General features: G+C 42.8%; 3 protein-coding genes across 4 annotated transcripts; 2 read left to right on the top strand and 1 right to left on the bottom strand.

Moving 5' to 3' along the window:
* Positions 1-103: 103 nt before the first annotated feature.
* Positions 104-1,765, top strand: LOC108070807 (uncharacterized). Of its 2 annotated transcripts, none has more exons than XM_070283814.1 (2): positions 104-1,378; positions 1,512-1,605. In XM_070283814.1, the coding sequence occupies exon 1, from the start codon at positions 236-238 to the stop codon at positions 1,367-1,369; it is 1,134 nt and encodes a 377-aa protein (XP_070139915.1). In that variant the 5' UTR covers positions 104-235; the 3' UTR covers positions 1,370-1,378; positions 1,512-1,605. The 2 variants fall into 2 exon arrangements, with proteins under 2 accessions (XP_070139915.1, XP_017016897.1); XM_017161408.3 differs by having other exon boundaries at positions 120-1,365; positions 1,512-1,765.
* A 485-nt stretch (positions 1,766-2,250) lies between these two features.
* On the bottom strand, positions 2,251-13,651 carry rgr (regular). The gene is made up of 5 exons (XM_017161558.3): positions 12,823-13,651; positions 4,521-4,775; positions 4,052-4,396; positions 3,603-3,995; positions 2,251-3,541 (listed from the first exon to the last, which is right to left on the bottom strand). The coding sequence occupies exons 1-5, from the start codon at positions 13,483-13,485 to the stop codon at positions 2,567-2,569; spliced, it is 2,631 nt and encodes an 876-aa protein (XP_017017047.1). The 5' UTR covers positions 13,486-13,651; the 3' UTR covers positions 2,251-2,566.
* A 116-nt stretch (positions 13,652-13,767) lies between these two features.
* Positions 13,768-15,985, top strand: Lnpk (zinc-ribbon metal-binding protein lunapark). Its single transcript, XM_017161576.3, has 6 exons — positions 13,768-13,924; positions 14,038-14,267; positions 14,343-14,475; positions 14,535-14,955; positions 15,176-15,346; positions 15,592-15,985. The coding sequence occupies exons 1-6, from the start codon at positions 13,898-13,900 to the stop codon at positions 15,807-15,809; spliced, it is 1,200 nt and encodes a 399-aa protein (XP_017017065.1). The 5' UTR covers positions 13,768-13,897; the 3' UTR covers positions 15,810-15,985.
* Positions 15,986-16,144: the final 159 nt, after the last annotated feature.

Here is a 16,144-nt window from a genome sequence, read left to right as displayed (position 1 = left end):
TTATTTTTTCTGTAAATATCAACTAAATAAACATAAAGATAAAAACAAAGCAAAAAGCATACTTTTATCAAGTTCAAGTTCATTCTCTTCAAGTTCAGCTATTCTTATCAGCAGGGCGCTTGGCAGTTAGCTACTACTTCCTGATTCGCTAAGCTAGGGAAATGCAATTCGCTTGCAATTTCAGTTGAATTTTGATTTCACTGCGAAACGGGTCAACAAATTCTACACCCTCGGAATGGAATACTTCCTCGTAATACTAACTCTGCTGTTGGCTTCGGACTGGTCCGTTCAAGTCGTAACCAAACCCAAATCTCCCAAGGAACCCCTGAAGGAGCCATTAAAAAATAAAACGGAAGTAGTCCCCCTTGATGGGACACTAATTGCCACCGTAACAGCCGCACCGGAAAAACTGGCCGAGGTCCACATTGACCAGCACAAAACAATTCGGATTAGCAAGGGAGATCTGGATGATCTGCTGGATGTTTATATGGGGAAGATAGCTGAGAGTGCCGCCACCATAAAGGATAAGGAACACGAGATCAACCAATTGCAGTCCAAGGATCAAACGGACGATGAACTCCTTAAGAGATTCCAGAATCTAACAGAGGCTTGCACTGCCCAGAACGCTTCCTTTACGACCGAGATCACGGAGAAGGACGATAAGATCAAGGAGCTGGAGCAGAAAGTTAAAGTCTACGAGACCCGCCTGAAGAGAAAGCAGCACCTGGTGACAGATCTAAGGAAACAAAACACATCCAACGCCCTGCTAATAGATCATCTCAAGGGAAAGGTAACATATTTTCAAAGGAAATTCCGGGAGAAGAGGGACGACCTTCTGGCAGACTGGGAGGCGGCCACCACTACATGTTTGCCTTATGGTAGCTCGCCCGGGATTCACTTGATTCAACTCCCGGACTTTCTTCCCTTTTTGGTGGCCTGCGAGGGTCAAACCGCCGCCGGACCCGGCTGGATGGCCATCCAGCGAAGGCTGGACGGTTCCGTGAACTTTTACCGCAACTGGGATGCCTATAGCAAGGGTTTTGGCAAGCTGAACGGCGAGTTCTTTATGGGTCTGGAGAAAATCCACCGCCTGACCACATCCCAGCCCCACGAGTTGTACATTAGCTTCAAGAGATTTGGTGGCGAAACGAGTTATGCCCATTACGATGACTTCCTTATCGGCAGCGCAGAGGAAGGCTACGAGCTGACGCTGCTGGGTCACTATCAGGGAAACGCCAGCGATGCCTTGCGCACCCACGACAAGATGAAGTTCTCGACCTTCGACCGGGACAACGATGCCTTTACCCACATGAACTGTGCGGTGCATCATCAAGGAGCTTGGTGGTATGACTTTTGCTCTAGGAGGTAAGGAGAGAAGGTAAAGAATTACCTGCTAATATCTATAGGAACATAGCCTTCTTAAGCTTACTGAAATCTTAAAACAAATCTTTAAAAACTTGTATAACAATCACAAGCTTATATGTATAGTTGTTACTTTGATTTACCCACAGCAACTTAAATGGCAAATACTTCAAGGAGGAGGTGGACAATGCCCAGGCCATTTACTGGGAGCCCTGGTACAGCTTTCGTTCTCTCAAGTCCGTGCAAATGCTCATTCGACCCAAGAGCCAATTGGAGCTGAAGGACTGGGTGTCCAGGACCAAGCGAAGACCCAGGACTCTGTGATAAGGAGCTTCTCCCTCAAATAATGTCTTCTTTTTGCTTAAATATATACATATATACATCTCACTTTGATGCCGACGAACCCATTAATATTTGTTGTTTCACCCGCCATTGACTCGACGCCCCCTTTGGACAAATGATTGGCTTTCGATTTTGTTTTCAGCCTCGCTCTTGGGGTAATTACTTCACGTCACAGTTCACTGGATTTTGCTCTAGACATTTTGTGTTTGCTTTTTGCATTAGAGGTGGGTGCAATTAATTTTCATTTTCTGCTTCGTAATTTGTTCTGTTGCAACAGTTTAATGGAATCTAATTGAGTGTGTGTGTGCGCGAACAAATGAAATAAGTCTGGGAGACGCCGACTCATTTATCACTTGCACTTTCCTCAACTCAATTGGAGTCAATAAACAGGCGCAGAGTCGGTGCAGGCACTTGAATTAATATCGATTTATGACTTTGGGGAAGAGTTCGCGATCAGTTCCAGTCAGTTTTAAGCGATAAATTCTAACTCCGACTGACTGAATCCAGTTCAAGTTTAATAATAAATAAATAAACCATGCATATTAGTTAAATTTTCAAAACAATTTAATATACATATATATAACCTTACAAATAGTTGTATTTTTGGTTTCACTTTCAATGACTTTGGGTTCTGGCTCGTAAACCAGTTACAAGCATTCAACTAATGGCCAGTTAATCGTCCGATTACGGCGATAAAGCTTACAGAACTTGAGAAGCAACACTTGCCAGCTAGTTATCAGACACACTTGGCCTGTAAATAAATACATTATACTTAGGTTAGATCGACGATATGATTCTAGCACGCTAACTCTTTACAATTGACTTGTAAATACTTTCAAGTGCTGGGAGGGAAAAACGCGGTCTACTTCTCGTCCTCCTCCTGCCCCTCGGGGCCGTGCTCCCGCTTCTTGTGCCATCGCAGGCTGGCAAACTGGGCAAAGCGCTTGTGACAGGCACTACACTTGTACTTCTTCACCGTCAGGTGCAGCTCCGTGTGCTTCTTCAGGTTTCCGTAGGTGGTAAAGGTTTTGCCACACACCGTGCACAGGTGCTTACGGATCGCCCAGTGGGAGTTCATGTGATCGGTGAAACGATTCTTCTCGTAGAATCCCTTAGCACAGATCGGGCAGTGGAATGTCGACTGGTTGAGGTGCCGTCGCCGGTGGATATCAAAGAAGGACCAGGTCTTGAAGGACTTGCCGCACAGGTCGCATATGTAGGGTCGCTCTCCGGTGTGGCTGCGCAAGTGGATGGCCACTTCCGTGGATGTGGCAAAGCGCTTGTCGCACTGCTCACAGGCATAGGGGAAATCCCGGCGATGCCGCCGTATATGCACGGTCAGGTTGCACGGCATCTGGAAGCCCTTGCCGCAGAGCGTGCATATGAACGGCTGCGTACCGTCGTGGCCCGAACGGTGAACCTTGTACTGATCACAGGTCTTGACCAATTCCGCGCACACATCGCAGCGAAAGGGTCCGAGGTTCTGCTCCAGGAACTCGGACAGCTTGGCGTGCAGTAGGGGAATGCTGGTGCTAGAGTCAGCGGTGAGTATTTTACGTTTCTGAGCCGAGAAATCTTTGCGGAGATCAAAGAGCGTCTTCTCCAGCTGCTCGGCGGCGTAGGATGTATGAAAGGTGGTGTTCAGCTCATCCAGCATTTGGCCCAGGGCCTGGCTGCGATAGGCATTCGAACGAAAGTCGGGATGGTCCACATCCCACAGGGCCGAGTAGTTGCGGTAGATTTCCACAAACTGCAGCTGATCCTCGACGGTGGCAAATTGTATGGAGCTGGCATCGATAAACTTGGTCTTTTGATTGGTCTCCACCACCCCGACTTTCTGAAATAGTTAACAAATTGAATACTCCTGGATAATTGTAAGCTAATTGTAAGCTTTTTACCTTGCTGATCTTATTGAAGATCTGTTCTTGGAGTATTGGCTGCAGGAACTCCATCTCGTCGTAGCACCACAGCTTGGGCAGGTACAGACCCTTGTGCTTGATCACCATGCGCAGCTCCTTGCGGTAGCGCGTCCTCAGCTTCTGGATCTCCTTGTAGCACTCCTCGCCGCTCAGCTCGTAGCTGAGCTCCTCCTGCAGCTGAACGGATATCTCCCGGTATAGATCCTTCTTGCTGCAACTGGCATAGTCGTAATGCTGCGGATTCCACAGGCACTCCAGTCGCTTGAAGGCGTCCAGTATAAAGCTGAGAACTTCGCGGTAAAGGGTCGACTTGCTGCAGGACTCGGCGTCCGTTTCGCAAGATTTTTCGCTCTCTGTGGTTTCACCAGAAATCTGAGAAATAAATTGAGGATAACCTTTAAAGAACCTAATTAACAATCACTACTTACCTTGGCCTCCCTCTCCGCTCGCTTGTTTTCAATGACGCCCCTGAGGAAGTGCATCCTGTCAAAGTACCACAGCCGTGACTTGTACTTGCCACCAAGGGCATTCAGCTTGCTCAGCTCCCGGCGATATCTACCCCGTAGCTCCTTGAGCACGGCGAAGATTTCGGCGCCGGAGAGCCGCATATGGCAGTGGCATTCCAGCGGAGCAGCCAGCTCTCCGTAGATGCTGCGCTTGGCATTGTATTTGTAGTCCGGGTGCCGGGGATTCCACAGCTTCTCCATGCGTTCATATTCCGTCAGCAGAGAGCCAACAAACTCCCGATTGCGCTCCAGCTCGCGACGGGTTCTCTGGGGGAGAAATAAGAAAATATTGGTTATATATAGTTGTTCCAGATAGATTTATGTGGAATCATTGTGAATAATAAGATTATAAACCACCAAGTGGAGCGAATCATGGAAGTTGTTTACTCACCGTTTGGAAATCCAGGCTGCTTGCCATGCTGCTGGTGGGCGAGGTGGGCGACAGGGGTGTGGGTGGTGTGGCTGGCGGCGTCATTTCCAGAACATTCTTCTCCGGCTGCTCGATCGGGTCCTCCTCTGGCTCTGCCTCCCCTGTCTCCTCCTCCATCTCTAGCTCCTCTATTTGCAGCAGCAGCTCCTCCTCCTCCTCGTCTTCGCCCTCTTTTGCATTCTCGTTTTCAGCCAGACGAAGCTTGCGCTGCATTGCCTGCATAAAGATGTTGAAATATTTCGCATAAATAAATAAATTTGTTACTGTTGCTGTCCGGCGGTGGGATTAGCAGTGCCACATGATCTCGTCCGGGCGTTTTATCGTGTACACACCGCCGGAGAAGTCGTAAACAAAAAGCGAAAGTCCCCACTCCCGGCTCCCTCACTCTCTCTCTCTTTGGGTACTCGATTCTCGAATATCAGCGGCTATTGGCCTTTGTGTCGTCGTCGTCACCGTTCTTATCGCACTTGCATATGGCCAGACCGACTTCCATATTCCCCCCCATATACATATATATTATATGGGTGTCTCTATTTGTTTGTTCGTATTCTATATTGTTTTGGTTTCGCTGGCAAAGAAGAGTACACAATAAACCAATCGGTGCCCCCAGAAATAATTACTCATGTATCGTGTTTCACAATGGAGTGTTCTCCTCAGTTTAACATTTTTGTTTGTACATTTTTCGGAAGTAATAATCCCGAGAGTAAGTAAGAAAGAATTCAAGGGCATAAGCCAAGTATTAAGTGGATCACAGAACCATCTGTGATCCCTCAGAATTATGCAGTGAAAATGAAAATGATGAACATGAATTTTAACTATGGAAATTGAAGTTAATGTTCTAAGTTCCTTCTTTGATTTAATAGGAATTATAATACTAACAGGACAGTATCATAAATTCTATCCTTTAAGCTTTGTTTGATTATTTAATTTATTAGTTGTTTATTACTTTCCACTTTTAGGACTAGAATTCCTAAAATTATCCCTAAAGCAAATCAAAAATTCCAAATTCCAAATTCTATATGTTTATCAATCTTTTTCCCTTTAAAATTCCAAAACAGAACCCGACCTACCCTCATATATTTCAAGTACTTGAGAACCAGCTGCCGATAAGGTTCCACTGGCCTAATTAGGAATTCGCAAGACTCGAAATTAAAAGCGAAACGAAATTTGTTTTCGGCATGCAAATGTTTTTTTCCAACAAACATTGCATATGGGTAACTATATCCCCCATACAATTGAGCAGTTCTAACCAGTTTTCGCCCGATATGCGTACAGCTGAAATGAGGTTTAATATAATGCGTCTAACACTCTTCTTTTCACATAGCCTGTTTTGGTTAAGTCCTTATAAATCCAGGTAATTGGCTACGATTAATCTGTCCAATATAAAATAATTTTTCTTATTCTAAAATTAGTCTTTACCTAAAATAATATTAACCTAAGATAGAACCAATAAACTTTAATAAGAGCATTCGCATTTACGGCTTGAATTTGTCATATTTCCATCAAGTTTTTCGTTTAACCATAATTGGTAATTGAAGTTGTCGCCTGATTGTCTTGAAATTGAGGTGACCACCACAACAGTTGTTGATATTTTAGCCTCTCGATTTGTATTAGAACCAACCCCCTTCAGAACTAGACCACCCACAAAAACATCGATAAGGCTAATGGGCCTCTAGATAAAGTGAAACGTGGCCCAAAGGCATTAAGAGTTATGGCCGATTTCTATTTAATGTGTTATTAATTGCACTAGCTGTTTGTGGGTCAAGTTGTCTTTGAGTAATGTAGGTAATTGAGTTACAGGATATTGTATTTAACATATAAATACTTAGAGAACCTAAGGTAAAGCTGTGACCTTTAAGCAATCTCTTTGAATTGAAGACAGCTGAGCTTTCTTCATCAAGGTGTTCTTTTAAGGTTAATGGCCCTGATTAATCGGTAAGACAACCACCAACCAATCATTCATTCAGGCATCGAACCGGGCCCTGACCTTTTACCAAAACCATGGAAGCTAACTCTACTTTACAGAGCTAATTGAATAACTGAAAAATTTGCAAAAGGGAAAATACGGTGGGGTGAAAAAAAGCCCAAGCCTTGGCCCCAATTAAAAATGCAATTTCAAACGTCGAAATGAAAGTTTCACCCTCCAACCCTTTGCTCCATACTCTCCTCTATCGCTCTCTGTGGCAAAGCGAGCGAAAACATTTTCATTTCGAGCGACTGGAGCGAGACCCAACTGGGGGTCACACCCACTCGACGCCAAGGACCTCGAAGCACTCGGAGCGCGCGCCCATCGGAAAGGTGAGCAGAGTAAACCCATTAAAAGCAACCCCAAACCGGGCTGACCCTGCCATCCTTGACGTTTGTCTGCCTGGCAACAGGAAATAGTTCCATATCGTAGCTGCATTGGATTGCATGGGACTAGACTCCCACATGCGTTCACTCTAGTCCCACATTCACATCCACAACCACACATCCAAATGGTGCAAATGGTTGAACAGCTGTTTTATTTTATATTTTTTTTCATCTATTCTCTTTGTTGAGAGGGTATATTGGAATTTAATATCATTTTTAATTGAGGTTTTTAAATATGATTTTAAAAGTTTTTAATGAGGGTTTTAAGTTATAAAAAGGATAACTTTCTAAAAAATCTTATAAATTATTTTATTTGTCTAAATTTGTCACTGAAACTAAGTATCTTTTAAAACTATCCCTTATCCAGAGCATTCCCTGTTCGCTTCCACCCAAGTAAACTATTTTCTTTTATTATTGTTCATATTGGTGCAACAATAGAGCCAGCAAACAAAGGCAGGGCTGACCAGAGTTTGGGGGTTTCTAGTCCCCCCCCCCTAGTCTGACCCTAGAAATGTGGGGTGTGGCTGTCCAAGAGCCCTGCCTGCCTTGTCCGTCCGGAATTCTCCCTTGCCTGCGTCACGGCTCCGGCTGCGGCTGCGGCGACTGTGTGTTTACCGAACACGCAATTGAAATAATTGATCCAGTTAACAAAATTGCATAAAAATTCAATAAACAACAACAGCAGCAGCAGCAGCAGTGAAGCTTCATATTCCGGGGTGTATTTCGCTCAATATGCGATAGTATATTGAAACCCGATCGCAGAGCAATCTTATTGAGTTAAGTTGAGTGTTCTCCCCCTTTATGTTTATTTATAAATTGCTCAAACGAAGAGGGGGTCGGGTCGCTCGAAACTCGTTAGAACTGTCAGAGTCTTGAAATGTGAATTGAAGATGAGGAAGGGTTCGAAGGAGGGATCATTGCATTGAAGCCATAAATCGATATTCAACCACAGAGAGTAGAAAATGGATTTGTTTGGAGTTCAAATCAATGAAGTTGGGAATGGTTAATAAAAAGACAATGAATGAATATGTCTTCAGTTGTTTGATTAACTCGAAAATGTTAAGGCAGCTAATTGATTTGTAGGAATTAATTGGTTGGAAAGCTTATAAGATTCGTTTTAATTAAGGGTTAATGGTTTCTAGAATAATTTTGGATTGAAAGTTCCTTTATCAGGGACACTTTTAGGGAGTAATTTTGTTTTAAGAGTTAAGTTCTTTGAAGAAAGTTCTTTGGCCTAAAAAAGAACCCACTTGTTCTTTTAAATTCATACTAATTCACAGTTTGTAAGATCTATTTCCTTATTAATCAATGCTATTATAAAATCTGTTCTTCGATTAGCCACACTCTTTCATTACTTTATACATATAAAACTCTGGAATCCATCTCTCAAAATAATGCCAGACTAGACCCATTCCGTGTCCAAGCAGCAGCTGCGTCATCTGGCGGCTCTTCAATTAAAAGCTATTGTTTATTGCATTTGTCACCAAGCGAATAATAATAATAATAATAATAATAATATGCGGGCAGAGCAGCACCAATCAAAAGTTCCTTTGATGATGTTGCGATGCGATTGGGGAGCATCGAATTAATTAATGGAAACTCTCATTTCGATACATTTTCATTCCCACCAAATGCGAATGGTGATTATCAGATCTAGAGCAATTGGACAAGGAATGTGCGAGCTTAGGAACTTTCAGGGTTTTTATTTCTACAAATAAAAGATTCATGGGAAAGCCCATTAATCCGACGCTTAATGCTCGGTACCATTGTAGGGCTTTTTGGCCCCGAAATGGTGTCAACACACGGCCTCTCCTCCGCCGTCTCCGTGTTTGATTTGGCCCAAGGGAGGGCTTTAATTGATCGAACAACGAACAGCGGCATTCGCCGAGTGTCTTGTTTACCATATAGGCTGGGTTTATGGGGTCTCGGGACAAGCTCAGCTCCCATTTTTGTATGCTATATAAAATTATGCCCCCTCAAGCCATATGACAACGACGAACAAAGGCTGGTGGCAGGCGTTTGCGGTGCCACCGGCGACATGCAAAATCCGAGAGAACACGAGACTCAAATGTAAATGTAATAAAGCCAACGTGAGCTAATAAATTATGAAGAATATTTCATTTTTTTTTTTTCACGCAACCCGTGGCCCGGGTTCCGTTTTGTTTTATGGCCAAGCATAAAACTCGTCCACGCCCTTGATGGAAGCCCACGACGAAAACGACGAAAAATAAACCGATGGGAAACCTTATAGAGAACATAACATACAGGAACCAACCGGGAAGCAAACAAAGCGAAAGCCAGATTCAAAGATAATACCGGGGGGCATTAAGTGCAATCAATTTCAGACAAAAAAACAACAACAAAAAACTAAATAAATAAAATGCGCTTAGGCACAAAAACTTTAAACAAATAACTTCTGTCAGTCACAAGGTTGCATTAATTAAATTAGACTGATTATAAAACCCACTCAGCTGATCGATCGGGCCCCGGACTGTAGCGGGTGGTAAGCGACTTAAGCTCCCCAGCTCCTCCTTTCCAGACATGTTTAGCTAAACTTGTTAATTATTTAATAGGCATGGATGTGCCCGATAAAAACAAAAGCATTTGCTGTCAACATGTCCTCGTTTTTCTTACCATGATTAACGTGCACATAAATCGAAAATTCCCCAAACCGTACCCGAGCACCCGGAGATTTTGAAAGGTTGAAAACAAATTATCGCCTGGGAGACGATAATAAACAGAGCGCATTGATACGAGTATTCACCCGTCTTAAGATAAGATTATGGCCGATGATGATATATGGGATGATTTCTCAGTGCACAACTCTGATTTCGAATGGATTAGTGATGATTTAAATGGGTTCTCCAGGAAGCTATCTCTGATAATGTCACAATCTAACTCAAATACCTAATCGATTGTAAACCAGATATTGCTCAGCCTTTTCCAGAAAAGCTTATATGTAGAGGGGGGTTTCTGGAAATGGTATATACTTTCGGTAGCACTTCCAGCCGATCGCTAGTTATATTTCGATTCGTTGTCGTTCAGCACGGACAATGATTTATGGCCTGGGAAGGTTTTTATGGCAGGTGCTCTAAAAATTCCAATTTACAAGTGTTTAAATGAACATTAAAACCTCCTTAGTTATGAGTTACGCGATACTTTCTTATCTCTAAGCCATTTTCAATAGCCGACAAGCATCGACAAAAATCTAAAATTATTTTATTACCCCCTAATAGAGATATTGGCCAACGTGAGACTGACGATGAATTATATGGCATTGGAATGATAATGGTTATGGGCGGGCCTGTCTAGGTCTCACGAACGATCGATAGTTTGGACATATATGTATATTTAATTAGCCAAAGGGTCGAATTGAGGGAGTTAAGTGAAGTGTTTATGGATATAAATCAAAAATTTCCATTTATGTCGTTGCTAAAAATATTCATTTTAAAATTTTCAGTTTTTCTTCATAAAAAACAATTTTGACATTGATATTTATCGATAAATTAAGTCAAGATGATAGATAGTTCACTAGTAAATTTTAGATACAAATATGTACAAAAATAAACACTATGACATTAGGTTCTGAAAAAAAAAACATTATTTTATAATCGATTTTGATCGATTTTTTTCGATTTTAATACTCGGAATAATCGATGTTTTATTTTTTATGCTACATTTTCCTTATTTAGTTTTCTCTTAGAAACTTCAAGTCCCTGCCCCACTGTAGCTTCTACAAATGCTTACCAAATCGAAGCTTAGATAATTTTCCCCTATTTGTTTACCTCTTTGGGGTCTAGATAAAGCCCAGTGTCGGCCGACAAGCTTGCCCAATGTGCGCTGATAGTAGCAAAACCGAAAAAACAACAGAATTACCAATAATGTCTACTGCAAGTGCCCGGAGTCTACGGGCAAATACAATATGATTTTTATCAACATTTCTATTTCTATTTCCGAGAGTTCTGTTATTTCGCCTGGCACCCACCGCTCAATGCCCCGGATATCGGGCCGGCGATAATAATAACCAACATTTTAATGGTCTCCGGTATGCGCAATATACAATATACACACATCCATACACTTTCCCCATAATGCCTTGATGACGACAAATGCATTCACATTACTCATACACACATTTGTCCATACTATTTTCCTTTAATTATTATTAAATTAGCTCGTGTGTGGATTTAATATTTATTGACACTTACATTACGTCAACGAGAGTGTATGATATTTTTGGCCAAAAGAAAAACGAATGAAATAATTTAAGATGCAGGAAAGATTTCCAATAAAAGTGTAGATATTTTAAAATGTTATTATCACCTCTAAACCGTTGACGAACGAATATCTATGAATAGGTTACTTAGAGACAGACTAGAGTGCCTGTCAAGGCTGAGAAAACCATTTAACTCTTTGACAATTGAAGAATAGTTTTTTTTATGTGATTAGTTTAAATATGTTCCCAGCATATTGATTTATTTAGGGAATACAGAATATGTTCTCGTTGAATGTTTTATTTTTAGGGGAATTTAAAATCAAAGAATAATTTTAAATAATTAAAGAAAAATATTCTTATAAATCTGATTGAATTCCAAATATCCTATGTTTTGATCTATATTTGTTTAGAAATATATTTGAGAATACAAATAATTCTTTCTCAAATTCTACTACAATAATAAAAGAAATAATACAATTTATAGATTTAAAAAACCACAAAAAACCTTTTTTTAATCATTTCCAAAAATTCAGTAAAGAAGATATACTAGGCAGACTATACACTCTAGGATATGTGACACCATCCACAAGTTGTGTATCTGTCCGTTGACATAAATAATCATTTTAATTACCATTTAATAGCCATTTATTTTTAAAAATCATCTACAAAGCAAAGGCCTCAGACAAACAAAGAATATTTTGACGGGCAGTTTTCCAAAAAGCACCGAATGTTTGTGTCCCAATTTTCGGGTATTTTTCAGCCTCTTTTACTATACAATTTATATATATACTATATATTTGTTTTAACACGTAAATATCTATGAAAGTACTGGTGTGTGAGCAACAAAAGATATTGTTGTTTTTTCTACCATGTCCACAAAAAATGGAACAAAACAAAAGTGAAAACTCGAAGAAAAAGCTGAAAATTGCGTCGCATTGGAAAAGAAAAAATAGCAAGGCAACAAGACAGACTGACTGACTTACAAACTGACAAAACGCCACCCTGTTTGCCAGTTCCTTCAAAATAAATTAAAACAAAAAATATAAAATATAAGAAAATATAAGAAAAGGCCAGGGACAGCAAACGGGACTTAAAAAGGGGAAGACGACAAGAGAACAAAAGCGAGGCATAAGCGGGCAAAATGCGCGACACACTTTTGCTCAATATTTTGTGTGTTGTGTGCCATTGCGCCGTTATTTTGAAGGTCAAGTGACCAGGGGAAACGAAACCTTCTCCGGAACTGCCTGGGCCCAGCCCGCCCTGCCCCTCACCTTTGCCGGCCGCCCTCCCTCCCTCCCTCCTCCTGACAGCAACGGAAAGCCAATTTTGCATTACAAAATCGAATGAAAGGGGGAAAGGCGAAAACCAAACACAACACAATACAGGGAAAGTTCGCTAAGGGAAACCCTAATAATTTTGTTTAAGTTATATGGAAGTTTAGTCCAATTGTATTTATCCTTATTTAAATTTCTTTTTTAGAATACTTAAATTTAAAGGCATTAAAAAAAATGAATTCCCATAGATTGTTCTTAAACCTTCTATCAAACATTTCCCCAATATAAACCCAACTTATCGAATCCCCACTGTACTTAATAAATTATTAAAATGCTATTTCTGCCCAGAGTCATTTGTCGAGCGGTATTTAAGGAACCACCACAGTGTGTTCACTGTGAGGCCATTGGGTGATTAGCTTACCACGCGTCGTGTCTCATATCGCGGCAGCGGAGGAGTTGTAATTGCCGGGGGAGCAACTCCCTCTGCTAGCGGATTCAAAGGCAAGAGAGTGGGCGGAGTCATAACCACGTCGTGCAGCACGGTGAAGGGATCCAGGTGCAGGGCCTGCAGCTCGTCGCCCGTTGAAATGTCCGCCGATGGCGGCGGCGAGGGTGGCAATGGATTTTCAACGACGTAAACCAAATCTATTTCTGGCGCCACGGCTTCCGTGGTGGTTACATGCAGAGCGGTGGGGGTCGCCGGCGGAAGAAGGCTCATTAGCTGAACGTCCAAGTCGGCCTCCATGGGTTCCCAGGGGCTCCCGCCTCCCGCTTTCTTGTTCTCCAGCGGGAATATCTCCGGGCAGTCCAGCTCCATGATCACCAGATCCGTCTGCGTTTGCTGCTCAGACCGTTCCTCGGCGGCAGTGGCGGCGTCGTAGCGCCGCCTCACCTCCTGGGTGTGCTGCTCCCGGACGTGGTCCATGAACACGGAAAACTGCAGGCAAATGGCCGGACAGAAGGCGCAGTTGAAGCCGAAGCTCTGGACGTCCGGCGAGGCGGTTATTTCCCCGCACTTGTGGAAGTACGCGTAATCCTCCAGCTGCCAGCTCAGGGATTGCGTCGACTCCTGCAGCGGCATCATGTCTGCTCCTAGTTTGCGATCAAATTCCTCTCACTTTTAAACGTTAATTTACACAGTTTTCTATTTGGCGCACTCGCGACGTACGAACGGGCCAAAAACACCGAACCGAGCGCGGAGCTTTCCGATTCAACTTGTGATCCAAACAACCGGCAAATCTGAAATGTGACCGTGGCGGGTAGGGATGCAAAAACATCGATGTCACTATCGATATTTAAAAAAAAATCGATACATCGATATCTTTTTCTGCGGTCATACTTCCAGTATATTCTGGCATTTTTCGCATAGCCCGGGATATTTCTAAAGTACAGTTACGGTCTCACTGAGCAACAAATAATTCCAAGGCAGCGGGCGGTTAAATAGCAAAATATTCGAGTAAATGTTATTGTTTGTTCTATTTTAGTTAATTTAAAACATGGGATTCGTGCTGTCCAAGTTCCGGGTGCGTATGACCTGCCATCGCAGTCCGCCGATTGCCAAAATGCAAATCGGCGAATGGCCGAAAGTATGGCGAAAAAAACACGAAACCAATGCCAAATCTGAATCTAATTATAGAAGGAAAAGTCTACGGAGACGGTGTTGGAGGGGCTGCAGACGCAGATCCAGGCATTGGAGAAGTACATGATCAACACGGAGGAGCGGAAGCGGCGGTTCGTGACGAACTTTGTGGGCTTCACCATCGGTGCCTATATCGTGGGCTTCGGACTCTGGTACTTCTTCTACTTCCCGCCGACGCTGCAGGAGTGCATTGTGTACCTGGTGCCGCTGCTCCTCTTTCCCATACTGTGAGTACCCGAAGCCACCTCACCTCTGTAAGAGTCAATATATTTATACATGTATTTATTGCCCGGATATTGCAGTATCATCTTGCTGCGACGCCTGTTTACGTGGTACTTTCAACGCAAGCTAAACAAAAATGGCGATAAGCTGGCGAAGCTGAAGGAGGAGAAGCGCGTCCTATTGGAGCAGGTCATGGACAAGGAGACCTACAAGGTAAGAGAATCTTTAGTGATGATTAAGAATCTTTAATTTCCATTATTTCCCTTACCCAGGTGGCACTGAATCTCTTGGAGCGCTTTGGCGATAAGAAGCAGCTTCGCCTAGGCAGCGGCCTGCAGACACCCAACCGGCACTCAATGCCGGAACGATCGCCTCAGCCCGCCGCTCGAGCCGCGGCTATCGGTCAGCCGCAGCAGCAGCAGCGATCGCTGACTCCGTACACTAGCGTCTATCGGAACAACAATAACATTAGTAGCACCAGCCTGAACCGCAGCGTCATCAGCTCGCATTCGCAGGCGGTGACGTCAGCAACGCCGCCAGTGCGCGCCGTGCAAGAGCTGCGTCGGCGAACACCCTTTCCCATTGTGGATGAGCGGTCGCGCAGCGCCATGGATCGCATCGTGGACTTTATCGTAGGCGACAGTCCACAGAATCGATTTGGCATGATCTGCAAGGAGTGTTTTGCCCACAATGGTGCGTTATAAGCAATATAGGAGAATTTATTTAGATGAATTATTTGCAATTCCTGATAAGATATTGAAATCAACGACATTCAGGGTGAATGACAGATTTTATACTTAATAATGTGGTATTTTTGTAATACAAAAACAAATTCTATTTGTTTTAGGTTTACAATTATGTTAATAATATTGTAAATTAAATTTAATTCTAAAATCTTATTATTTTCTTATAGGAATGCTGCCCAAGGAGGAGTACGAGTACGCTTCATTCCGGTGTGCTTTTTGCAGTGCACTGAACCAGGCAAGGAAGGAGCGACCTGTGGCACCTCGCCTCTCGCTGGAGGCCCCGACACCGACTAAGCGCAACGAGAGCTCCGAGAGTGAATCATCTGATGACGAGTCAGGTAGCTATTTTATTTTTTTGGGGGGAAAACCACTTTAGGAAGCATTTCATTGCAATTTATCTAAAGGTTGAGGTCATTGAGACTTTAAATAACGTAAATAATATTGTGGTTTTTATTGGAGAGTATTAAAAAGGGGAAAGTAAAAAGGTTTGCTCATTAAATTTAAATCTTTACTTAACATTTTAGTGGTTTTCCCTCTCAAGTTCTAAGAGTACCTTAACTAACAATACTCTATTCCATTTCAGAGAAACAAGCACCAGTTCGAAGAGTCCTGCTGCAGGAAGTGCCATCAAGTCAAGGTGATATTGACGCCTCTTACCTAAAAGAAGACTTGGAAACGGAGGAGAGGGAGCCAGAGATAGAGACACCAGAGACTGGATCTACTGCTGCTGCTGTGGCTGCTGCTGCTGCTGCAAGTGATGACGTCAGCCAAGCTGAAGTGACTGCAACTGGCAGCTCCTGAGCCCAAACACACACACATATACGTCACACATTAATGAAACACCTTTAGGCGCCAGTCAAGCAAAATTCTTGGATTATTTGCTTATTAGTTTACATATTTAATTTTTTAATTGGTAAGCAAATTGAAAATGAATCTGTTATAATGAATTTAAATGGAATGCAAAAATGCTTCGAGTGGCTGCAGCACTTTCTTCTTTGGGTCAGCCACCCCACCTCCGCCCGAGGTGTGGGCGGTCCGGGCGGTTTGGCACCACTCCCCCGTGCAACTGTCAGCATAGAAGGAAGTTGATAATTAAAATCTAGACAAAATACGGCGACAACTAATGGCATAATAAT

This window comes from Drosophila kikkawai, chromosome 2R (assembly GCF_030179895.1).
Source record: "Drosophila kikkawai strain 14028-0561.14 chromosome 2R, DkikHiC1v2, whole genome shotgun sequence".
Taxonomy (NCBI): domain Eukaryota; kingdom Metazoa; phylum Arthropoda; class Insecta; order Diptera; family Drosophilidae; genus Drosophila; species Drosophila kikkawai.
Note: the sequence above shows the minus strand (reverse complement) of the source record. Positions and strands in the feature narration are given on the sequence as shown.